We start from the raw sequence: 26,377 nt of genomic DNA on the forward strand, positions 1-26,377 counted from the left end.
TAGTTAACGATCTTTGGGTTATGCTCTGGGAAGAATGGTATTTAAGAACTTTTAAAACTTGTATATTTCCAGTGTTGGATAGGAACTTAAAAAAAATCCGCTTGTAAGAAATATAAACTTTGTTCGCAATTAAGTTACAGTAATAAGATCTTTTACATATGATTTAGTTTTAATGCAGGAAGGCATATGTATCAGGTCCAAACTGAAGGACCAATTTCTTTGCTTCAAAATGAGCTCATGCGCCCTTCTGGTTTAGTTTCGCAAGAATGTATTACTGTCGTAATTACAGCGTTGCTAGACTCGGACCGTATTATTTACAGTGTTACTAGACTCATTAACGTCATAATTACAGTGTTGCTAGACTCTTTGCTGGTTTATTCACACTGTTGTTTGACTCGTTAACGTCATATTAACAGCGTTTCTGGACTCGCTGACATCATACTTACAATGTTGCTAAACATGTAACTGTCTTGTTTACAGTGTTGCTAGTCTCGTTACCGTTTGATTTACAATGTTGCTACAATGTTGCTAAACATGTAACTGTCTTGTTTACAGTGTTGCTAGTCTCGTTAACGTCATATTTACAATGTTGCTACAATGTTGCTTAACATGTAACTGTCTTGTTTACAGCGTTGCTAAGCTCGTAAACGTCTTAGTTACAACGTTGCTAGACTCGATAACGTCATATTTACAATGTTGCTAAACTTGTTACTGTCTTGTTTACAGTGTTCCTAGTCTCGTTAACGTCATATTTACTATGTTGCTACAATGTTGCTAAACTTGTTACTGTCGTATTTACAGCGGTGCTCGACTCGTTAACGTCATATTTACAATAATGCTACAATGTTGCTTAACTTGTTACTGTCTTGTTTACAGTGTTCCTAGTCTCGTTAACGTCATATTTACTATGTTGCTACAATGTTGCTAAACTTGTTACTGTCGTATTTACAGCGGTGCTCGACTCGTTAACGTCATATTTACAATAATGCTACAATGTTGCTTAACTTGTTACTGTCGTATTTACAGCGTTGATAGACTCGTTAACGTCATATTTACAATGTTGCTACAATGTTGCTAAACTTGTTACTGTCGTATTTACAGCGGTGCTCGACTCGTTAACGTCATATTTACAATAATGCTACAATGTTGCTAAACTTGTTACTGTCGTATTTACAGCGTTGATAGACTCGTTAACGTCATATTTACAATGTTGCTACAATGTTGCTAAACTTGTTACTGTCGTATTTACAGCGGTGCTCGACTCGTTAACGTCATATTTACAATAATGCTACAATGTTGCTAAACTTGTTACTGTCGTATTTACAGCATTGATAGACTCGTTAACGTCATATTTACAATGTTGCTACAATGTTGCTAAACTTGTTACTGCCGTATTTACAGCGTTGCTGGACTCGTTAATGTCATATTTACTGTGTTGCTAGACTTGTAACATAATATTTACAGTGTTGCTAGACTCGTTATGGTTTTGGGCCACCATAGACATAATATTTACAGTGTTGCTAGACTCGTTAACGTAATGTTTAGAGTATTGCTAGACTCGTTAACGTCTTATTGACTCCAATTGTTTACGTGTGCAGTAGCCTCCAACTAGTCACCACGTGGCTTCCAGAGACAGAAGACATACCTTTCTCTATGAGTACGACGCCCACGCCTTGTTTCTGGGACTTCACAGTCTGTTGCTTGTCAGCTGTGATCTGCTGCCTGTCTGGTGTGTCACGGAGCCCTGCACAGATCATCACAGAGTCGTTGGATTTATTCTTAAGTGAGATAGGTTTATATTTATGGCGCTTTAGCAACATGACAGTAACATTATAGCAACATTAGCAACATTCCACGTCGGGAGACACCAAAGTTTACCTTTGTGGCGAATCGAACCTGGGTTTCATAAGTAGAAACGTGCAGCGGCATCGATTCTATTGCCGACAAAGTATCTGAGTCCAGAAACATCTGCTTCTGTTTCATGTTCTGACTGACAAACAGGTCATGGCTCACAAAGTTCATGATAATACGGTTGTTTACTGTTACGAATATTCACACTAAACCTTATTTTGATGACAGTACTAAGCGAGTCGTTAAGAATGTGCGTGCACATCTAGTTCATGTAGACCCGTCAAAACCCTTCTAATTAAGAATAGTCGTGTATCTATTAGCATGGCGTCACATTTAACTCAATGTCAAGTAACACTCAATTTTTTTACTCAGGAACGAAAATAAAATATACTAGAAATGAGTTTCAAATGAATTTGTATTTTGATTAACTTTCATTACATTCTACATGAGGAGCGTCAGGGTAGCCTCCTGGTTAAAGCATTCGCTCGTCACATCAAGATTTGATTTAACCAATGTATACAGTATGAGAACCACATTTCGGGTATTCCCCGCCGTGATATTAATGGCATGTTGTTAAAAAGGTGGCCCAAAACCATAATCACTATTTATACATTACATAGAGATATGAAATGTCCCTGCCAGATAATAATCTCGAGTATCTACCGATACAATCTAGAAGTGACAGAGTGATGACCCCAGGTGGTTACGAACCGTGGACGCATCCACTGCACCCACCACCTGCACAACGTCTTGACAGAACACATGCCAGAGAATATGTACCGACATAAAATATTTTGGACGTAAAAGGCAAACTTGTGATGTTCGAAAAATGACTGGATTACTGATAACCCAACAGGTAGCACCAACCTCCTGCATAACGGCATGACAGAACACATATGAACCCTCATGGGCCTACCTTTACCAGACGGGTCTGTGTCCTGTGGTGGAGACCCCCTGTCTCCTGGTCTCCTGACTGCAGCTCCACCTTGTCCATCTGTCATCCCGTCTCTGTCAGAAGGTCGTGCAGTGGACATGATGTGTGTGCTGAATCCAGGATCCTCCATCTCACGTTGGGAGGACGGTGTGTCTCTACCGTCAGGCTGGTTGCCTTGGCCTGCAATATATTCCCACATACGTTATGCTGTCTTGAATAGAGTACCATGTTTTCCCAAGACCTGCTGTGACCAGGATCTTGAGATGCACACGCACACTGACATCAAAACGAACAGCAAACTATCCTGTCAAACTCATCGAAACACGATTCATACAGTCGAACAATTAACACACTAAAACCACACATTCACCCTAAATATGGGATCAGGCCTTTCGTCTGATTGGAACAAATATTATGATGTAGAAGCACTCTTAATACATTGTGCTCAAATACACAATGATATGCAAAATCACGTCAAAGTTGGACAACATTATACTCTTCTGTATTAAGAATGAAATAGAAGCTAACCAAAGGCAGTTATTTGTAAAGGTGGTTGTATTTTGTCCAAGCAAGGACTCCTGCCTGGGTGTACTTTAAAATTTCGTCCCCCTCCATTGTTTCTGACACATGATGATATAACTGAAAAGCCACGACCTTCATTACTTTCAAGCTTCCTCTCACATGAAGCAGACACGCATTGATATGACTCAAACACTTTAGTATGTGACCTCAAACATATAGTCTCAAAACTGCATATTTGCTGTATGAAGACACATTGGCGTCATTAACAATTTACCCATGTTGGCGTAATCGCATCAATCCATCCTTCCAATCACTACTAATATTTCCTGACTACACACCTGAGAGTACGTCAATATGTCGATCCCTGCCATTGTCTCTGATGCCCCCGGAAGGCCTGAGCTGTGCGTGGGAAACACTGGCACCTTCAGGAACTATCACATCTTCATCTCCCGCGGCTCTCCTCACATCGAGAGATGTTGGTGAATCCCCTGTAGGAAGATTAACCCAAGCCGAATAAATAAACGTACAGTCAGCCAATGATTGGAATTCTTCGTGGTTCCAGGGACACGTAATGCATGAAGTAGACGCTTAGGTGATACATCAAATGTCAAAACACAGTGGGTCTAAAACACTATCTTACAATATTATATTTTAATTTCAGTATCGTCCGTTTCAGTGAGAACATTATCTGTTCGCCACCGAACATGTCCCTGAATCCCGAACATATCGTCTTGTAATCTCGTCATCGCAGCAGTCGGGGTTGCCGATCGATGTATTCGTACGCATGGATTTTGATATGAACAGGCCTTACATATTTAGAAGAGGATTCTGTGGCAAAAAGTAAAACTCTTTTTAACCAATCAGAATCAGGCTGTCTTCAATGTCATCGAAGAATTAAAATTAGTCGTCGTTATTGTGTTAAAAAACAATCACAAAACCTATCTATCGCATTTTATGCCTTTTTTAGGAAATATGTTTTTGAAAATTTGATATTACCATCACCGTCAGGTCTACCAGCGCCTGTTGTCTTCAGCTGTGCGTGGGACACATGGGCGTCTTCAGGAACAATCACATCCTCATCCCCAGCGGCTCTCCGTACATTCAGAGATCCTGGTGACCCTTCTGAAGTAGTGAGTGAGTGAGTGAGTGAGTGAGTGAGTGAGTGAGTGAGTGAGTGAGGTTAAATGTTTGATGTAAAACGTAAACCTGCCTGGTTCATTCGCCGAAACGCAACGTCGGCAATATTCAGCCATGTTGCGATCAGAGAATGTGAATACATTCAGCTGAAATAAGAATTCAGTTTCACAAATCCCTTTTAGTTGAACCCACTGATATGGGAATTGTGCTGACAAGGATCACAATCGGGGCCTACCACCAGGCCCTTGTAAAGCTCTGCGTCCTCGGGCACCATGGATCATCCGTTTGGTTAGGTAACGTGTGTGCACGGGTGGCCCATGTAACAAAGGCGCCGCATTTCGCCGTGCATAGTTGCGTCCCTTGGTTGTGCCAGACATCTATGACCGTGGGTTCCAATCCCGCTTCGCCCCGATAGTGTTTCTAGTTTGTCTGCACCATACCCGTGCTCGTGGGTTTCACGAAAGTGGTAATCTTTAAAGATATTTGTCACGGGCGTTCCTCCCACATCAAGCTGACACACCGTGATATAACTGGAATACTCCCACATCAAGCTGACACGCCGTGATATAACTGGAATACTCCCACATCAAGCTGACACACCGTGATATAACTGGAAAACCCCTACATCAAGCTGACACGCCGTGATATAACTGGAATACTGTTCAAAGCGAATTTATACTCAAGACACGAATATTATCAATGAGTAAGTAATATGTACCATAAAATGTCAGCGCCTATTGTTCGGCTGCAGATGTGAATTTGGCCATGTGTACACCTATAAACTAATGGTGTAAATATGAAACACTGTCACTGACAACCAATCTGGTATGTAGTAAGGTTCTTTGTTTTGCGACCATTAGATGTGATAAACTAAGTTTTCGTGAACATGTGACACAAATAAAGATATTGACGTCTTCTTACTTGTTCGCCTCCCTCCTTCTTCTGCCAGCGAGTCCTCGTCAACGGCAGGACGACGTAATGGTTGTCCGTGTGGGTCATTCATCCCGATGCTGTTTGCATCTCCACCGGCCGTCGTGAGCGTTGCTGGCCTTGACCCTTGCAGTTCCCTCTGTGATCTTTCAGCATCCTTCCCTGCTGGAGCCCCGCCCACTCCGCCACGCGTCGCTTCTGAGAACAGACGCAGAGAATACCTTTTCCTCCATATTCATGACAATGAGAAATATTTTGAGGCATGTGTCAGCGACGTGGCGACAAAATCTATAACGTGTTAACATTGTTGTGAATAGAAGCAGAATTTAAAACTTTAAAACATTGCCGATAACAATGCACATCTCTATGTCACCAGTGTCTTCCATTCCCTGGACCGTAACTTGGGTTTTAGCAGAAATACCTCATGAACGTGAAAAGTGTTTTTTTCCTCATTTAGTCAGCAACAGCCAATATCATTCTTCGCTGACTTTTTGTTCATTCTGTGCAACAGTTTGTAAATGATTTGTAGATTCTCAGTATGCCGTTTATGATACACAGTTTCCGTACCAGGGATTCCTTCATATTCTCAAACCGTGAAGATGCGGGGTAGAATACGTTTTCAGCAAACCATGCCTGCCGTAAATGACGACTATGCTTGTCGTAAAAGGCGAGTAACGGGATCGCGTGGTCAGGCTCGCTGCCTTTCTTCATACATGTCATCCTATCCCTATTGCGTGGATCGATGCTCATGACATCAATCACTGGTCAAAACAAACTTCATATGCTCTTGATGGGGTATGTTTCATGAAGTCAGTACAAACCTCGGTACATTTAAACTAAACTAAACCTTCTTAAAAGTAATTGGTGTTTTTATGTAATTGAAAAAAGTAAACGAACTATCTATGTGGCCATAACTCATTCCTGCAACAGTTTTGTAAAACGTAATCTGTGTCTTGGTAACATATATAGTTGTCTGTGCTTGCATACACTTAATTCACGACCTCCGTCACTGATCATGTAGTATGTAACATTTGAATAAAGTCACGCCTCTTCTGCTCTATCTACAAATATACCAGTCCTCCAAGTGTTGGTAGTACTGAGACACACATGAACCCTCCTGAGCCTACCTTTACCAGACGGGTCTGTGTCCTGTGGTGGAGACCCCCTGTCTCCTGGTCTCCTGACTGCAGCTCCACCTTGTCCATCTGTCATCCCGTCTCTGTCAGAAGGTCGCGCAGTGGACATGATGTGTGTGCTGAATCCAGGATCCTCCATCTCACGTTGGGAGGACGGTGTGTCTCTACCGTCAGGCTGGTTGCCTTGTCCTGAAACATTTACACATGACACTACTTACGTATAAAGGAGACACCATTTGCCCAGTAGGTTAGGGTAAGGGTTAGGGTTAGGGTTAGGGTTAGGGTTAGGGTTAGGGTTAAGGTTTAGGTTAAGGTTAAGGTTAGGCTAGGCTATTGGTAAGGGTAAGGGTAAGGGTAAGGGTAAGGGTTAGGGTTAGGGTTAGGGTTAGGGTCTCCATTATAATTGGCTACCCATCTCCACACATTTGATATCATATCTACAGTAAACTACGTTTATAACGAACACGCTTATACCGATCTGATGCATATAACTAAATCTTTTTGGGTTCCGTCGATTTACTGTATATAGGGTGCATGGAAGTACTCATGGAAATGAAAACAAAAATGTTTTGCTGGATTTAATAATCGACACAAAGCATTACGTAGATGTAAATAAGAAATAACAAAACAAAAGGAAAAGTACTAGTCTGGATTTGCTAGTTTTATCTCAGTGATCAATACAAAATGTTCTTTACAGGAGGTAATTTGTAGGCACTTTCAACATTCAAAAATAAAACTAGGTCGAAATTGACATGGCAGAAACAGGCTATAAGCATTATGCAAATAGCCTGAAAAAAAAGTTATTAAAACAACAATAAAAATACAGCTATGTTTATGTACATAATAATAATGACATGTAAGTTATTGTTTGAGAAGGGAATATGATACTTTTACGTTCTGATATTTTGACGATGATTCACTATCCCACAAAGCCACTCACAAATCACTAACCACTGACAAATCACATGCACGTGGGTTTCAAGCACCTGTTTTCACCTGTCGTCAAGGTGTCATAGGTCATGAAAAATTCTTCATCTACTAACACCTGGTTATGCTCAGTCTCACAATAGTCTGTTTTGTTCATATTTTTACACACGTTTACGTGTAAAAAGCCATAAAAACCTTTGATACGCTGTATTTGTGCCAAGGCCCAATTAGTACTAATTGAGTTGTTTGAATATTTATATAGTTTGTACATTAAATGCATTTATTTAAAATCTGAGATCGAAAAAACAGTTGGTTTTTCCATTTCTGTGAGTACTTTAGGACGAACTACGGTTATAACAAACTAAAATTAGTGGTCCCTCTTAGTTTGTTACAACCCTAGTTTACTGTATATTGACCCAGAATCAACTGTCTTAAGTCCATAATTACAATGGCACAGGCTGATAATTTTTATATCCTTGATACACACCTGAGAGTACGTCAATATGTCGACCCCTGCCATCGTCTTCGATCCCCCCGGAAGGTCTGAGCTGGGCGTGGGAAACACTGGCACCTTCAGGAACTATCACATCTTCATCTCCCGCGGCTCTCCTCACATCAAGAGATGTTGGTGAATCCCCTGTAGGAAGATTAACCAAAGCCGAATAAATAAACGTACACACAAACCACTGGCTGAAAAAATATATAACTTTTGACGTTCTTGAAATATCTTTGCAGAGGCCATGGTTTGGGGAGATGTTTAAATATTATTTGGTGTGGTCGGTTAGCCTTGTGGTTAAAGCATTAGCTCCTCACGACGAAGACCCGGGTTCGATTCCCGACATCTTCATCTCCCGCGGGTCTCCTCACATAAAGAGATGTTGGTGAATCCACTGTAGGAAGATTAACCCAAGCCGAATAAATAAACGTAAGTTAGCCAATGACTGGAATTCTTCGTGGTTCCATGCACACGTAATGTACTGCATTAATTAGACGCTTAGGTGATCAGCCACTAACTGAACAAATACTAGCATATAACTTTTGACCTTCTTGAATTATTTTTGCACAGGCCCTGGTTTGGGTTTCAGTTACAGTTTCACTGTAATTCGGGGCAGTCGGGTAGCCGCATGGTTCAAGCGTTCATTCATCGCGCCGAAGACCCAGGTTTAATTCCCGACATGGGTACAATGTGTGAAGCCCATTTCTGGCTTACTCCGCCGAGATATTGCTAGAAAATTGCTAAAAACAATTACATAACCTATCTATTGCCTCTTATGCTTTTATTATGAACTATTTTTTTGAAAATTGACGTTACCATCACCGCCAGGTCTACCAGCGCCTGTTGTCTTCAGCTGTGCGTGGGACACATGGGCGTCTTCAGGAACAATCACATCCTCATCCCCAGCGGCTCTCCGAACATTCAGAGATCCTGGTGACCCTTCTAAAAAGCAACCAGAACAGGATTTAAACACTATCTGAGATGCAATATCAGACTGATCTGGGTGCCGTTGTTCAATGCAATCTCCGCGCTAAGGTGATCGTTACTCCCATACCTTAACATAGACTTACGACCCCGTTCTCAGTTGCTTGTCATCACAACGTATAGTGTACGTACGCTGTGGTGTGCAGTATGTTGATAGCCTATTCAGTCTCAACTGGACGAAAGTAGTACAATGTGTATGGTGAGGTATAAGGGGCAGCCTGGGGCTCGATCCAGCTGTTTCCAGGGTATGGAACGCTTAAAAGTGTCAGCACCACACATGCCCTCTCTGTATAACATGATATTTATCGACAAGGAGATATGACGCAGTGTCTGATGAAAGAGACTGACCGAGATGTGACGAGGCATTTGTTGCAGGCGAATACAGCCTAATGTACATGAAGTTATCAGTATTTGAGACAGTGAAATCTTGATATAAACCAAGCCGACATGTAAGAAAATAGAGTCCTACCAGTAATAAATTCAGTGAAATAGAGTAATGTTTTCCTACTTGTTCGCCTTCCACCTTCTTCTGCCAGCGAGTCCTCGTCAACGGCAGGGCGACGTAGTGGTCTTCCGTGTGGGTCATTCATTCCAATGCTGTCTGCATCACCACCGGCCGTCGTGAGCGTTGCTGGCCTCGATCCTTGCAGTTCCCTCTGTGATCTTTCAGCATCCTTCCCTGCTGGAGCCCCGCCCACTCCGCCACGTGGTGCTGCCATGAATACATGCAAAGTTTTCTTTACATGTTCACTAGTATTCATGATGGTATTCATGACGGTATTCACGATAGTATTCATTATAGCATGTAAGCTCCAGGAACATGTTGGAGACAAGGGCAAACACATCTCAGTCCCATATTTCAGTGGAGATTCTGACAACTTTTTGAATGGAAACAAGATGCTTTTATGCTTTTATGCTTTTATTATGAAATATGTTTTTGAAAATTTGATGTTACCATCACCGTCAGGTCTACCAGCGCCTGTTGTCTTCAGCTGTGCGTGGGACACATGGGCGTCTTCAGGAACAATCACATCCTCATCCCCAGCTGCTCTCCGTACATTCAGAGATCCTGGTGACCCTTCTAAAAAACAATCAGAACAGGATTTAAACACTATCTGAGATGCAATATCAAACTGATCTGGGTGCCGTTGTACAACGCCATCTCTGCGCTAAGGTGATCGTTAGTCCCACACCTTAACATAGACTTACGACCCCGTTCTCAGTTGCTTGTCATCACAACGTATAGTGTACGTACGCTGTGGTGTGCAGTATTTTGATATCGTATTCAGTCTCAATTTGACGTACCTTGTAGATTGTGTATGGTGAGGTATAAGGGCCAGCCTGGGGTTCGAATCCAGCTGCTTCAAGGATAAAGAACTCTGAAATGTGTCAGCACCACACATGCCCTCTCTGTATAACATGATATTTATCCACGTGGAGATATGACATCGTGTCTGATTATGGAGACTGACCGGGACGCGATCAGGCATTTGTTGCAGGCGAATACAGCCTAATGTACATGAATGTACTAGAAACTGAGACAGTGACATCTCGGTATAAACAAAGTATGTAACCTCTATGTAAGAGGGGGCACGGGTGGCCCAGTCGTCTAACGCGCCGCGATTCGCTGTGCAGAGTTGCGTCCCTTGGGCACGCCAGGACCTATGATTGTGGGTTCGAATCCCGGTTCGCCCCAATTATGTTTCTAGGTTTGTCAGCACCATAACCGTGCTCGTGGGTTTCACCGAAGTGGTAAACGTCTGAGACCTGCATCACTTCGGGCTTTCCTCCCACATTAAGCACGCCGTGATATAACTGGAATACTGTTAAAAGCGACGTTACACTCAAGACACGAATATTATCAATGAGTAAGTTATATGTACCATAAAATGTCAGCGCCTATTGTTCGGCTGCAGATGTGAATTTGGCCATGTGTACACCTATAGACTAATGTAAATATGAAACACTGTCACGGACAACCAATCTGGTATGTAGTAATGTTCTTTGTTTTGCGACCATTAGATGTGATATACTAAGTTTTCGTGAACATGTGACTCAAATAAAGATATTGACGTCTTCTTACTTGTTCGCCTTCCACCTTCTTCTGCCAGTGAGTCCTCGTCAACGGCAGGGCGACGTAGTGGTCTTCCGTGTGGGTCATTCATCCCGATGCTGTCTGCATCACCACCGGCCGTCGTGAGCGTTGCTGGCCTTGATCCTTGCAGTTCCCTCTGTGATCTGTCAGCATCCTTCCCTGCTGGAGCCCCGCCCACTCCACCACGTGGTGCTGAATGAATACATACAAAATTTTCTTTGCGTGTACACTAGTATTCATGATGGTATTCACGATATATTCATGATGGTATTTATGATGTTATACATGATAGTTTTCCTGTAAGCTCCAGGAACATGTTGGAGACAAGGGCAAACACATCTCAGTCCGATATTTCAGTGGAGATTCTGACAACTTTTTGAATGGAACACAATTTAGAACGTCAGAAACTACAATGGAGATACAAACACCTTTTTTGAATAAGTGGGTTCAGTTTGAAAGCCAGTTACTCCAGTTACACGGCAGTGTTGCAGGTTAATGTGGCAGGAAATTGTGTCCATCTATTTGAGGAACCAGTCATTTGTCACGTTCTTAACGACAACTTAGATCTTAATTTTTTCAGGTTCTTTTTCCGTTGAGATTATTTCCAAGACTACCCAACCAACCCAACAGGTAGCACCAACCACCTGCATAACGCCTTGACAAAACACACATAAACCCTCCTGGACCTACCTTTAGCAGACGGGTCTGTGTCCTGTGGTGGAGACCCCCTGTCTCCTGGTCTCCTGACTGCAGTTCCACGTTGTCCATCTGTCATCCCGTCTCTGTCAGAAGGTCGCGCAGTGGACATGATGCGTGTGCTGAATCCAGGATCCTCCATCTCACGTTGGGAGGACGGTGTGTCTCTACCGTCAGGCTGATTGCCTTGGCCTGAAACATTTACACATGTGTAGGGTACGAACCCGGCTTCAGGGCAAGAATCGACATGACTGGCCCATTCGTACCTAATACGTCTAAGAGTTGCGTCCCTTAGATCTGAACTCTAATCCCTGATTGACCCATTTCTACGATGTCTTCTTTAAAATACCAACCGAGATCGACACTCCCCAAGACCATCTCCTCACCATGACTACACCTCCAATATCACATCTACAGTAAACTAAGTTTATAACGAACACACTTATACCAAACTAACGGATATAACGAACTGTTTTTGGGTCCCGCTGGTTTGATGTACATAGGGTGTATATGTGCCTATAACTATGAAATAGTGATCCTTTTTAGTTCGATACAACCGTGGTGTGCTGTAGTTGACCCAGAATCAACTGTCTTAAGTCCGTGATTACAATGGCACAAGCTGATAATTTCAATGTCCTTGATTCATACCTGAGAGTACGTCAAATTGACGACCCCTGCCATCGTCTTCGATGCCCCTGGAAGGCCTGAGCTGGGCGTGGGAAACACTGGCACCTTCAGGAACTATCACATCTTCATCTCCCGCGGCTCTCCTCACATCGAGAGATGTTGGTGAATACCCTGTAGTAAGATTAACCCAAGCCGAATAAATAAACGTATAGTCAGCCACTGACTGAAAAAATAGATAACGTTTGACGTTCTTGAAATATCTTTGCAGAGGCCCTGGTTTGGGTAGATGTTTAAATATAATTAGGGGGGGTCGGTTAGCCTTGTGGTTAATTATATAAAGTATTAGCTCCTTACGCTGAAGACCCGGGTTCGATTCCCGACATGAGTACAATGTGTGAAGCCCATTTCGTGTATCCACGAATATCGCCACGATATTGCTGGAATATTGCTAAAAGTGGCGTAAAACCATACTAACACACTCAATATAATTCTTAATGTGTTGTTTTAAGAAAACAATTACATAACCTATCTATCGCTTTTTATGCCTTTATTAGGAAATATGTTTTTTGGAAATTTGATGTTACCATCACCGTCAGGTCTACCAGCGCCTGTTGTCTTCATCTGTGCGTGGGACACATGGGCGTCTTCAGGAACAATCACATCCTCATCCCCAGCGGCTCTCCGTACATTCAGAGATCCTGGTGACCCTTCTGAAACAATCAGATTTCTTAAAAGACTCCTGGAGAATATCCGCCAAGATGCCGCATCATGCATTAATTGATTGTAATGATTTTTTGTAGTTAAACAACATTTCTGTGAAACCCCAGCCTGTTAGTATAATCAGAGGAAAGTCAAAGTGATATTTGGTGGAGACCTTCACTACTTTGAAGACGCCCATTGGCATGGGCAAAACAGCAAGTGTCGGGGCCTAAGACCTCTTGGCCATATCTACCATCTACTAATAACGTAAATATCATGGAAAAGACACACTGTGATATGGTAGCTTGAGGTAGCAGATGCAGGGAAGGTTGTTTGATTGAACAGAGCGAACTAAATCTTGGGTATTGAAGCACATCCATCAGCTCAATCCTGCTTTATCCACATTCCTCCGTCATGTGTCAATACAATGAAGGGGCGCAGGTGGCCACATCGTCTCAGTTGCAGTAATTCGTTGTGCAAAATTGCGTCCCTTGGGCACGCCAGAAACCTATGATTAGTGAGTTCGAACCCCAGCTCATCGCCAATTTTGTTTCTTGGGTGGTGAGCACCCCGCCCATGATGGTGGGTTTCCTAAAAAGGGCTGACGTCTGAGACTAGCATCATTTTAGATTGTTAAAATGACATGTTTGGTTATTTGAATAATAAATGTTTTCCTACTTGTCCGCCTCCCTCCTTCTTCTGCCAGCGAGTCCTCGTCAACGGCAGGACGACGTAGTGGCTGTCCGTGTGGGTCATTCATCCCGATACTGTCTGCATCTCCACCGGCCGTCGTGAGCGTTGCTGGCCTTGACCCTTGAAGTTCCCTCTGTGATCTGTCAGCATCATTCCCTGATGGGGCCCCGCCCACTCCGCCACGTGGTGCTGCCAAGATTATTTTGTCCGTTTATTAACAACAAACTTGAAGTAGACGTAAGGATAGGCGGCTGTTCATTCACACCTTCGTTACATATCAGTTTCTGAATTAAGTGCCTGGGTGTGTTATGTCAGTCATACAGCAATGTAACGGCGGTTGACATCACAAAAGGGCTTCACACAATTTATCCATGTGGTGAAAACTGTTTCTTCAGCGACGAGTCCCAGTTCGCCCCGATTGTGTTTCTAGGTTTGTCAGCACCATGCCCGTGCTCGTGATAACTTTTATCGCTTTGGCTATGATTATAGACATCTCAATGTAGTTACCCATGTAAGATGACTTTAATACCTTAGGCGACAGCAATGCCAAAATTTGAGTGTCCATGATTGTGCCTGTGTCTTTTGGAAAATACCTCTCCATCTAGATACAAAACACAATTCGGCCTTCATTACACACGATGGTGTTCTTGAATGGAATCGCCTCCCGTTCGTCATAAACAATGCTGATATGATATTTCAGCAAATCATTTCCGATAAACTAATAGATATGAATTGGCATTATATACTTATGTATGTAGATGAGATTATAATGTTTTCCAAAACGTTTTTGGAACATGCGAATGGCCTACAGGCAGCATTCCAAAAGATCAAAGAAGCAGGACTCACTCCAAAACCAAGCATATGTAGATTCGCGACAGAACAAGGCAACTACGTGGGGCACATCTTCAGCAAAGATGGCATCCATGTTGATCCTTCAACAACAGATCCAGTCAAACAGATCCCATCCCCTGAACATAACATGCATCATTTCCTAGGTGTGCCCTTGTATTATCACACATTTGTTGCAAACTTTTCTGGCATCGCCTCTCCATTATACAGCCTTCCTGGCATCGCCTCCCCTCTATACAACTTTCCTGGCATCGCCCCCTCTCTATACAACCTTCCTGACATCGTCCCCCTCTATACAACCTTCCTGGCATCGCCTCCCCTCTATACAACTTTCCTGGCATCGTCCCCCTCTATACAACCTTCATGGCATCGTCCCCCTCTATACAACTTTCCTGGCATCGCCTCCCCTCTATACAACCTTCCTGACATCGTCCCCCTCTACACAACCTCCATGGCATCACGTCCCCTCTGTACAACCTTCCTGACATCGTCCCCCTCTATACAACCATCCTGGCATCACCTCCCCTCTATACAACATTCTGAAAAAAGACGCGTCTTTCGAATGGTCTGACATTGCCAAAAGAGATTCGAAAAACTAAGGCAAGCCCTTACCACAGCCCCCATCCTTGCATATCCCGACCACAACAAACCCTTCATCCTCAACTGATGCATCCCAGACTGCAAAAAGGTACATTTTAGGCCAGCTTGATTCTTGTAATGACGTTGTTAATGCATGTCTTTTGACAATACAAGTCTCTTCCTTTACATTGACCCTGTTCAGTTTTTAGGAACAAACAAAGTTTCTTTTGCCCGTAATTTTAGTTTATTGTAAAAAAACTATTCTTGTTTATATTGTTTAAATGTTTTGTTTGTTTGTTCTTTCAAGGAAAGGTATATGTACATTTCACGTGACGGAAATAATCTTGTATGGCCTCTTGAAATGGAAAATTTAAAGTGATTATTAATAAATAAGGGTTACAGGCATACTATATCTCATGGTCAAGTCTTCCATGGCCAAGTCTCTCATGGTCATGACTCTCAAAGTGATCTGTCAAGATTATGGCTTTGCTCACAAAATACTCTGTATTGATGTGGATGGCCAACTTGCGGTGGAGACTTTTCATTGAGCTGAATTATTTTTTTCCCCAGCAGATGGCGGCTGAGTTTTTTTATCTACACAAAATAATGCGCTGTGTCCCCCTAACAACAAAACAACAACAAAAAGCCACAAACACCCCCCCAGCCCACCCCACCCCGACCCGACCCCCCCCCCCCCCCCCCCCATACACACTAGACTAGAAGTCACGTGGTCCGCGCCCTACGACCATATGTCAATTATATGTATCATTGTTCTGCTGAAATCTCAAACTTCCGTCTCCATGGGTATTTTCACGGTAGTCAGAACACTCGCACAGTTACAAGCGCAATTGTATCACACCGTCCGGCATTGCCATATCTACCAGCTGTTGCATACCTTGTTCTCTGGGGTCGTCCATTCTCGCAGTGCCCGCCGCCCCTCTCGGAGCCGCCATCTTGGCAGCCACCGGTGTAGACTCGCTGACCTCAGTGTTGGCGGAGTCTGTGCCTTCCCGTCGTGGTATTCTTCCAAGATTGCCTTTTCTGTTTGGAGCTGTGATTTGCAATAATAATGGGTCAGTGTGTTAGTGCTCACGCTGTTTTTTTCAGTTACACTACAATAGTTGTCTGACATGCCTAAGGGAGGTAACTCTGCAGAGCTTAAGATACATGGATGCATCAATGCAAATATTAGACTTAATAAATTTTAAGAATTTGTTTGGACACTGCCAAGACCATTATTTTAGTTTCATGGTCAATGGTCTCCTGATTGTTATGGTCAATGGTGTCCTGATTGTTATTGCCAAAGATGTCCTGATTGTTTTGGTCAATGGTGTTCTGATTGTTATGGTTTCCTGATTGTTATTGTAAATGGTGTGCTGATTGTTGTGGTCAATGATGTCCTGATTGTTGTGGTCAATGGTGTCCTGATTGTTATTGTCAAAGATGTCCTGATTGTTTTGGTCAATGGTGTTTTGATTGTTATGGTGTTCTGATTGTTATGGTCAATATTGTCCTGAATTGACCATGAAATTTCCCTTTCACTTTTCAGATGTTATAATGTCACCTTTTTTAAAGACAATATCCAGCGGGATACACCTTTATACTCCACAAGCTGTCAAGTATAGCATAAACACGCAGTCAATCCCAGTTAAGAAAGCTTAAAAGTTTTCTTAACCAATCATAATCGCTGCACATTAACTCGTACCCACTCACTCACTCACTCACTCACTCGTCAAATCTTACCATCTCCTACATCTGCTGTTTCTGAAACTTCGTCGACTGCAGGACGTCTGAGTCCTTGTCTTGGGTCGTCCACGTTCATGTTGTCATACCCTCCACCTCTATCCCCTGGTAGGGTGTGGTATGCGGGGGAGGAACCCTGGAGCACTCTCTGGGAACTCTCAGTACCAGGTCCTCCTGGACGCTCATCTCTTCCAGCATCAGTATCTGGACAAGTTTACTCATTATCAGTACCGGCGAAGATCATGCTTCAGTCACGTGTGTCAAGTACAGCCCACCCTTTAAGTCAGAGTGAGTCCGCGGCATGTAATTGGATAATAAAACCTTATTGGCATTTAAACCGAAATAATAGGCCACGCCCACTAACGGACTAGTGTTTCCCGATTGGATGATAATATAAAGCAAAAGAAAAATATTTTGAAACCTAATAAACACACATTATGTTTTCCTGGCACTGCCTCTACTCTTACACGTACCTCGCCTCTGATCACTTCCGCCGGGGTGTCTTTGGTCATCGTAGGGATAATCGGAGGCCTCACCAGCATCGAACTGGAGGTCTAGGTGCCCTGGTCTGCCTGCACATACAATGTTCATCCATTGGTCTACCTATCATCAAAATGTTCAAGTGATTAAAGTTTCAAATAAAATTTAATACACTTTCTAATACTGCCTACATGATGGGTTATGCATTGAGTGACAGACAAGCGTGTTACTCTTCATCCTATATGTGGTAGTAACTCAGGACAATTTGCCTACTTCTCTGCAGTGCTCTAGTATCCCTGGCGACGCTTTCAGCTTGGTTGTCAGCTCCTGATGTCGGCTTTGGACGCCGGGGCAAGGTGTGGAGGTCCGTGCTGCTTTCTCCCTCTAGGGTCAACAGAGGACAAACGTTACGCGACACACCAGCATAACCTCAACAGAGGACAAACGTTACAGACACACCAGCATAACCTCAACAGAGGACAAACGTTACAGACACACCAGTATAACCTCAACAGAGGACAAACGTTACACGACACACCAACATAACGATATATGACACTCCAACATAACGTTACATGACACACCAACATAACGTTACATGACACACCAACATAACGTCACATGACACACCAAGATAACGTCACTGACACACCAAGATTACGTCACACTTACATAACGTTACATGACACACCAACATAACGTTACATGACACACCAACATAACGTTACATGACACACCAACATAACGTTACATGACACACCAACATAACGTCACATGACACACCAACATAACGTTACATGACACACCGACATAACATTACATGACACACCAACATAACGTTACATGACACACTAACAGAATGTCACATGACACACCAACAGAACGTCACATGACAAACTTACATAACGTTACATGACACACCAACATAACGTTACATGACACACCAACATAACGTAACATGACACACTAACAGAATGTCACATGACACACCAACAGAACGTCACATGACAAACTTACATAACGTTACATGACACACCAACATAACGTTACATGACACACCAACATAACGTTACATGACACACCAACATAACGTTACATGACACACCAACATAACGTCACATGACACACCAACATAACGTCACATGACACACCAACATAACGTTACATGACACACCAACATAACGTCACATGACACACCAACATAACGTTACATGACACACCAACATAACGTTACATGGCACGACAACATAACGTCACATGACATACAATCATTATGTTGACGTATCATAACGTTACACAACACACAAACATTACGTCAACGTATCATAATGTTACACGACACACTAACATTACGTTGACGTATCATCACGTTACACGACACACCAAGATCACGTTGACGTATCATAACGTTACACAACACACCAACATTACGTCGACGTATCATAACGTCACATGACACACAAAGATAAGGTCACATGACATACCATCATTACGTTGACGTATCATAACGTTACATGACACACCTAGATCACGTCGACGTATCATAACGTTACATGACACACTAACATTACGTTGACGTATCATAACTTTACACGACGCACCAAGATCACGTCGACGTTTCATAACGTTACACGACACACTAACATTACGTCGACGTATCATAACGTTACACGACACACCAACATTACGTCGAAGTATCATCTAGAAGTTGAGTAACTACAGAACATCGTCTCCATTTGCAGTTGTTGACAAATACCACAAACATGAAGGTGAAGGTCAACGTGCATCACGTAGATGAATCAGATTTTCAAACATGAAATACGTCCATATTTTTCAAACCACCGCTAATTGAAACAACTGATATGACGATGACATGACTTCGTGTTTAGTTTAACCATGATAGATGGACATTGAAACTATTCCAGTTCAATAGACGATCTGAAGGCACGGCCCTGTTATCCAAGATACAACAATCAGTTGTGCAGAGTTGCCTCCCTTAGTCCCACGAAAGTCAGGAACGCATTTGCCCAGTGTCATGTTATATTTTTACATATAATCTTCTCATTCCATCATGTAAGAGAAATACTTGTTTATATTTATACACAATGTGTTCATTGTGTCTACAATCAGCCATGCACACACTGTCTGCAAGTGTTAAGATTCTGGAATTGATCTCAACAAGGAGACATGAGACGACAGGTTAGGGTTAGGGTTAGGGTTAGGGTTAGGATCTCAACAAGGAGACATGAGACGGCAGGTTAGGATTAGGGTTGGGGTTAGGATCTCAACAAGGAGACATGAGACGGCAGGTTAGGGTCAGGGTCAGGGTTAGGGTTAGGATCTCAACAAGGAGACATGAGACGGCAGGTTAGGGTTAGGGTTAGGGTTAGGATTTCAACAAGGAGACATGAGACGGCAGGTTAGGGTTAGGGTTAGGGTTAGGGTTAGGGTTAGGGTTAGGGTTAGGATCTCAACAAGGAGACATGAGACGGCAGGTTAGGGTTAGGGTTAGGATTTGGGTTAGGGTTAGGATCGCACACACACGTGCATGCACGCCATACTGTCAGAAAAAACACATAAGTATCTATTACACAATAATGTAACTCTTTGTCTCCTGTGAAAGTCGCCAGAGTGGCAAGAAATATATAGCATATACCATATAGCACATACAATATAGTGTATATCATATAGTATATAGTATATAGTATATTGTATATAGTATATAGACTATAGCATATATAATGTAGCACATAAAATATAGTATATTTCATATAGTATATAACATATAACATATACCACACAGAATATATCACATAGTATTTTTCTTGTAACATATACCATGGCATATAGAATACAGTATATAGTATATACCATATGGTATATTGCATATAGCATAAAACACATAGCATATAGTACATAGTATATAACATATAACATATAGTATATAGCATAGAGTATAGAAAATAGCATACACAGTATAGTATACAACATATACATGCAGCATATAGCATATAACATGTAACATATAACATATAGTATATAACATATAGTATATAACATTTTGACTAGAGAAAATTGTGCCACACACACACGTGCATGCACTTCGCTATATATGAGGGCAATAACGTTGACCGCGAAATTAAACCCCATTTCACCTCACCTCAGTTAAACCTTCACCTACCAATACAGTCTCTGTCACCTCCATCACTGTCCTCAATGTCATTATACAGAACTATATACTCCTCCTGGGGGTCGTGATCTTTTGTCTGCGAGCTCTGCTCAGGCACGACAAATGTTAGGGGCGTTTCGGCGTCAAAACCTACAGCATGAATAGAAACACGTTCCATGTGTTTAGACATCCGAACACGTGAGCGAGGTGGATCAAAGACGTCTATGCCTATTTAACAACGGTCTTCAACGCAGCTACATCTTGCAAAGTGCAAAGCGAAATAAAGATGAAAGAGTCGACAGAAAATGTGATCGAAATGTGTGTTTAATTTCTCAGGTAGGAATTCTCTAGTGCTTCAAGTATAAACACTCTGTTGGTATGGATTCTTACACACTTTCTGAAAAGTGAACTAAACTATAAGGGTACACGAAGACTACATCTAAAACTTGGATTTCACCGAAATATCAAAAAGAAAATTCAAACGTCACAAGACTGAAACAGTCGCCGAAACACTGCAGACTTGTGTCAAAACACAATTATGATCAATTAAACCGCCATGGAATAACCGCATCTTGTTTGTTTCATTATTGGCCAACATCAACCATGTTGTAGATTTTCAATTGTCAGGCAGTTTCTCCGTTTCTCGCTCGCAACTTTTGCAGGGGCTGCTGGTGCATGTTTACATTTGGTGTCAATGCGTGTGGTTTTGTAGCCATTCTTGGAGGAGGGGGGGGGGGGGGGGGGGGAGAGGGGTTGTGTGTTCTACAGACGTCCGGCTAGAGGATATCTAATAATGGAATGATATTTACTAACACAGGTGCTTGCTCTACGTTGCTTTATATTTCACCGACATAATGTCTTTGGTCAACAGTATATACATTGACACCATGGCGCGTGATTCCGGCTGTACTTACACGCCCTGGGTATTATTAGCACGGGCTTCTTTATTCCATCCCTACATGCATATAATCCGTAAAGACAAAAGACGCGTACCTCCATCCTCTGGGGTTGCAGCAGCTGTGGAGCCTGGTTCAGTATCCTGTCCTGGTTTAGTTCTATCCGAGTTTGCTGTCTCTCCTGGAAGGGTTAGGGTTAGAGTTAGGGTTAGGGTTAGGGTTAGGTTAGGGTTAGGGTTAGGGTTAGGGTTAGAAAGTCAGAACGTGTGGGTGGAGCATAGGGTCTGGCGCCGTTGGTTGGAATATTCCGGTAATATCACAGGAGACACAAGGAATCGGTTGTATACAATATTACCAAACTGGGAAACAAACCCGCGTCTTATGGCATTATAATGAACATGCCTAACTACTTGACAAACCTACCTAACAATAGACAACAAATCAAATTAAGACATACTATATGTGTTTGGTGCATCCGTGCTGGAACACTGTTTGAAATATCAAATATATGTACACAGCTAGTTTTACATGTTTTGTTGTAAGTTTCCAGGAGACTAGTTCTCCAATACCCTGAGAAGCAACTAAATCTGTTTGTGTGTCACCACTGGTGTATAGGGCCGAATGAGTGAGTGATTGTGGTTTCATGCCGTTTTTAGCAATAATCCACCAATATCACAGGGAGCACACCAGATATGGGCTTCACTCATTGTACCCATATGGGAATCGAACCCAGGTCTTCGGCGTGACGTGCCCTTTATCTGGCTGAGACTAAAATTTATTGGGACCGCTCTGCCACGTTTCACCTGGAATATGGCTGACGGCGGCACGACAGGGCACTTACACCCGATGTTTGTTTCCACGGCAATCTATCGTAAGAATACAAACCTTGACCTTGATCTTGACCTTGACCTGGTTTCCTTCTCTTCTCTGATCCATCTGGCGCCGTGGAGAGAGGCTTTTGCGTCTTGGTATTCCGAACCATCTCTGGCTCTATAACCTCGGATGCTCCTTTGGGCTTGGACGAGGCAGTACCTTTCCGTTTCTTGGAATCCTTTGACGGATCGTTTGGTTCAGGTTTAGGATGCTTATAAGTGCTTCCGAATCCCATTTTTCTAACAGTTGGTTTCGCTGGCTTTTCCTCTCTTAGTTCAGGTTCCCTCCAATTTTCTTTATCCTTGTCACTAGGACGTCTAGCATTGGACTTGAGTGAGGGCGATCTGGATTTGGGGTTCCGTCCTGGACTTGCCTCGAGTCGTCTCCCCCTGCTTTGGCCTGAGGGTAGTTCCTTGCCGTGTTTTTCTGAGCGTTTCAAATTTGGATTTCTTTCATTTTCACCATTGGAACCTTTTCGCGATCGTCCTGAAGGGGGAATCAGAAGGTTACCTTTACCTTCAGACCCATAACCATTCGTGTCATCCCCGTGACCATTGGACATACTGCCATCAGAATTCGGATACCTGGCGGAAGATACTCCGTTATCTGAGTCAGAGGGAGAATTGCCATTTGTTTCCCCGGGGATAGCGCCGTATCTATTGGGTCCATCAGCTCCCGTGTTTTGTCCGCTGCCATCTATTCCCCCCGGAGCCCTCGATCTACCCGGAGCCATTAAAAGGCTTGTTTCATCTCCATCTGGGTATCCGTTGGCATGGTTTCCGTGTTGACTATCAGGTGATGAGGGGAGGGTACGTTGTCTGTCATCTGTACCGCTATTTTTTCCTTGATTATTTCGATCGTTTGCCATCTGAAACAAAGTTTGTTTTGGCGAGGGTGTAAGCCCGTCGTACCGCGAGTCAGTTCCAGCAGGTTGTTCGATCCCCTTATCTTGTGAGGGATGTAAATGGCGGTGCCGGTCCTCCTCGTTATCTAAACCATCACCGCCAGTTGTAGACCGTGGGTTTGCTTTCAGCGTAGATCCCGTATCGGGAACAATGTCATCTTCCCGTGGGTCATTTGCCTTCAAGGGAAGCGTGCTCTCGCGTCCGTCTGCAACAACATATCCGTTCTCTTTGTACGTCTTGGACGCGTCGGTGCTCTTGCCGAGCGGTTTCAGCGTAGATGTTTGATCTTCGGATCCCCTGCCTGACACTATTGGGTGTATCCGGTCCTTGTTGGTCACTGGTACTTCCGTGCTCTCGTAACTCTCGACACTCTCGGCCTTCACCAAGGGCGTTTTCTCGATAGATTTCGTCTTCTTCGGGTCCCGGGGCGTCAGGGGCCAGGTCAGCATCCATATTCGGATCATGATGGTGGGAACTGAAACGAATATATGTTGACCTGACGTAACACACGAGCGACCTCCGTGGTTTTATGAATACAGTGAGTGAGTGAGTGAGTGAGGTGAAATGGGGTTTAACGTCGCGTCCAAGATTATTGCACTTATATAGCGACGTGTAGTGAGTGAGTATGGTGTTACGCCGCTTTTAGCAATATTCCAGCAATATCACGACGGGGGACATACATTGTACCCATGTCGGGAATCGAACCCGAGACTTCGACGTGACGAGCGAACTCTTCAACTACTAGGCTACCCGACCGCCCCTATGGATACGGAGTAAACAGAGCATAGAGTGTGAGGTCAGCGGCTTGATCCCTAGATGCGTCATACCAGACGACGTAAAAACATTACTTGTTGTTACCCTGCCTGAGGAAGAAGGGGCATATAACACATTGAATAATCGAGGATGTTTGCGTCTTACCGTTCATATTTTGCCTTCAATTACAGGACATTACCCATTTTTGGATAAAGCATTTGTGATGTCATTTGTTTGTGACGTAATGGTAATCAATGACGTCACAATGGCCTGCAAAGCATTGTGATGCAATTTCATTGCAGCGATATCTACAATGTATCTACAATGTAGATATCGCTTGATCTTACCCAAGCGATATCTCCCGTGGGGGCCAGTTTTGGATGATATATAGAATACTAAATGAACTCCCATGTAATACCAATTTATGAAACTCGTGAATAGTTGTGGTATCTGACGAGCTTTTGCTCGTCAGACACCACAACTATTCACGAGTTTCATAAAATTGTTTTTACACGGGAGCGAGTTTAGTATTTTATTTATTACTTGCCATTTATAATGTTTTTAGAATTATACTGTTGAGTATGAATAGGCTGACACCTACACGATCCACGGCATAGTCCAATTGATTTTAACAGAATAACACTTCAAACATGTCAAAAGTTGAAACGTATGAATTTAATACCATACAACGGTCCACCTTTAGAATTCACAAAATTATCGTAGGACTAAGACTATCGCAACTCACATACTTTAACAGACTAACACCTGTCGTTGCGCTACAATACGATCGCCTTGTAGCACGGGTTGTGAGCGGTGCCTTTGATCTTGCCCGTGCTGTGTCATGGTAGTAAGAGCACGGTTTGTTAAAGATCATTACCATTGGCTGATGCCAAGATCAGCAAGCCCCGCCTACTGGCTTGAGAAATTTTAAACTTACAACAATGTTTCTTTAGTGTTGTACACAGTGTTCAAGAGTAATAACGTAAATAAACAACAAAAAACAATAGAAATGTTTATAACCTAATTAAAAGATTACAATGAAACTGTCAAACATAAAAACAACGTTAACTGGACACAGAACGTATTTTGTTAAATTCGGAAAATTAATAGTTGACATTTCTAATGTGCCTTTGAAAATTCCAAAGTTTACACTTGATTTAACAATTATATTATACGTCACTAAATTTTACACAAACAATTTTGGAATGACCGTCGCAACCCGTGCTACAAGTTATAGTTACAACACACCAAGACGAGTTGTTTGGGCAGTAGGAGCACGGTTTGGCTTGGCATTTGACTGACAGACAAAAGGATCACCGAGGGGCGGACAAAGTTTACAATAACGTCACAATACCCGATGATGTAATTTGTGGAATTTTGTTGCAAGATCCATCGGCGAAACAATGCCATGTGACGTCAGCCCAGCAACAAGGTTGCTGGGGTCATCGAGTGTGCATAAGCTTCTCGCAGTGATCTATCAACTCCATACCCAATGTCGCTGAATGAGCCAAGGGATGTTGAGAGCTTTCAATATTTGTTCTAGAAACGTGTTCCGAGAGTACATTAGCACGCGTTTTAGTATTACACAATGTGTAATACAGCTGTATGTTTATTAAACGGGTGATCTCTTCACGGGCAAGTTATAAAAAGCATTAACACATATGAAAACCTTTGCAAACTCGCAGGCAAATCCTGTCAGTATACGAAACATGACCACACCCTCCTGTAAACTGCGAGGCATACGGTTGTTTAATGTACATTGCAAACGGTAGCCCCAGAACTGTACTTTAAACGATGACACTGCACAGTAATACGCTTGCTATGCATGAATAGCATTGACAAATACTAATAAATAATACACAGTATTTACAGTGTTTGAAATATCATCTGATGCTTCAGTTTTCAAATTCTTTTAAAAAAGATTGATTTGTTTAACAGTAAGGGTGTTGTTCTTACCTGTTACGACCAACCACACAGACACAAAGACTCACATTGCTGAGCTAACACAGGAAATTTTCATCATTATAAACTGCCAGTTGGTATGATATAAAATCCATATATCGTATACATGGGCGATCAATGCAACATCTATTGTTATTACAATAATGTACGATGTCCATATAATGTTAAACTTCTATTGGTTGGGCAATAAACCGGCAACAATTGGTGATTATCATGTGACATTTCCTCCACGGGCTGGCTAGGGTAGGCCGACACAAGCACCTATAGGAACACATGATAGGCGGTAACAATGCTTAAAAGGCATTAATTGATTTATCGAACATATGCGGCAGGTGCGGATACAAGCCACTATTATTGAGCGTGCGTGTGTTAAATGTGCCGGTCTGATTAATATCAACTCACGTGTTGAGCTCGAGGTGTATTTATGTTAATGTTTGAAAG

The 26,377-nt window shown here is 42.7% G+C and overlaps 1 protein-coding gene across 11 annotated transcripts in view; it reads right to left on the minus strand.

Annotated features, from left to right (window-relative positions):
- The window catches only part of LOC139461221 (collagen alpha-1(I) chain-like), a 31,816-nt gene extending 5,809 nt beyond the window's left edge, over positions 1 to 26,007 (minus strand). For 2 of the 11 annotated variants that reach the window (XM_071242831.1, XM_071242829.1), the window contains exons 1-23: positions 25,931 to 26,007; positions 22,329 to 23,696; positions 21,541 to 21,624; positions 20,560 to 20,697; positions 17,652 to 17,762; positions 17,372 to 17,470; positions 16,899 to 17,102; positions 16,051 to 16,206; positions 13,713 to 13,916; positions 12,920 to 13,045; positions 12,357 to 12,506; positions 11,703 to 11,900; positions 11,001 to 11,204; positions 9,873 to 9,998; positions 9,426 to 9,629; positions 8,750 to 8,875; positions 7,925 to 8,074; positions 6,502 to 6,699; positions 5,366 to 5,572; positions 4,304 to 4,429; positions 3,646 to 3,795; positions 2,768 to 2,965; positions 1,646 to 1,744 (exon numbers count right to left, since the gene is read on the minus strand). In XM_071242831.1, coding sequence (XP_071098932.1) covers positions 1,646 to 1,744; positions 2,768 to 2,965; positions 3,646 to 3,795; positions 4,304 to 4,429; positions 5,366 to 5,572; positions 6,502 to 6,699; positions 7,925 to 8,074; positions 8,750 to 8,875; positions 9,426 to 9,629; positions 9,873 to 9,998; positions 11,001 to 11,204; positions 11,703 to 11,900; positions 12,357 to 12,506; positions 12,920 to 13,045; positions 13,713 to 13,916; positions 16,051 to 16,206; positions 16,899 to 17,102; positions 17,372 to 17,470; positions 17,652 to 17,762; positions 20,560 to 20,697; positions 21,541 to 21,624; positions 22,329 to 23,685 — 4,615 coding nt within the window. In that variant the 5' untranslated portion in view covers positions 23,686 to 23,696; positions 25,931 to 26,007. Of the gene's footprint in view, positions 1 to 1,645; positions 1,745 to 2,767; positions 2,966 to 3,645; positions 3,796 to 4,303; positions 4,430 to 5,365; positions 5,573 to 6,501; positions 6,700 to 7,924; positions 8,075 to 8,749; positions 8,876 to 9,425; positions 9,630 to 9,872; positions 9,999 to 11,000; positions 11,205 to 11,702; positions 11,901 to 12,356; positions 12,507 to 12,919; positions 13,046 to 13,712; positions 13,917 to 16,050; positions 16,207 to 16,898; positions 17,103 to 17,371; positions 17,471 to 17,651; positions 17,763 to 20,559; positions 20,698 to 21,540; positions 21,625 to 22,328; positions 23,697 to 24,723; positions 24,770 to 25,930 lie in introns of those variants that run through there. The other 9 variants (XM_071242832.1, XM_071242835.1, XM_071242834.1 and 6 more) reach the window with 9 other exon arrangements.
- Between the last annotated feature and the right edge of the window lie 370 nt (positions 26,008 to 26,377).

This window comes from Haliotis cracherodii, unplaced genomic scaffold (assembly GCF_022045235.1).
Source record: "Haliotis cracherodii isolate W230 unplaced genomic scaffold, xgHalCrac1.p SCAF_14, whole genome shotgun sequence".
NCBI lineage: Eukaryota > Metazoa > Mollusca > Gastropoda > Lepetellida > Haliotidae > Haliotis > Haliotis cracherodii.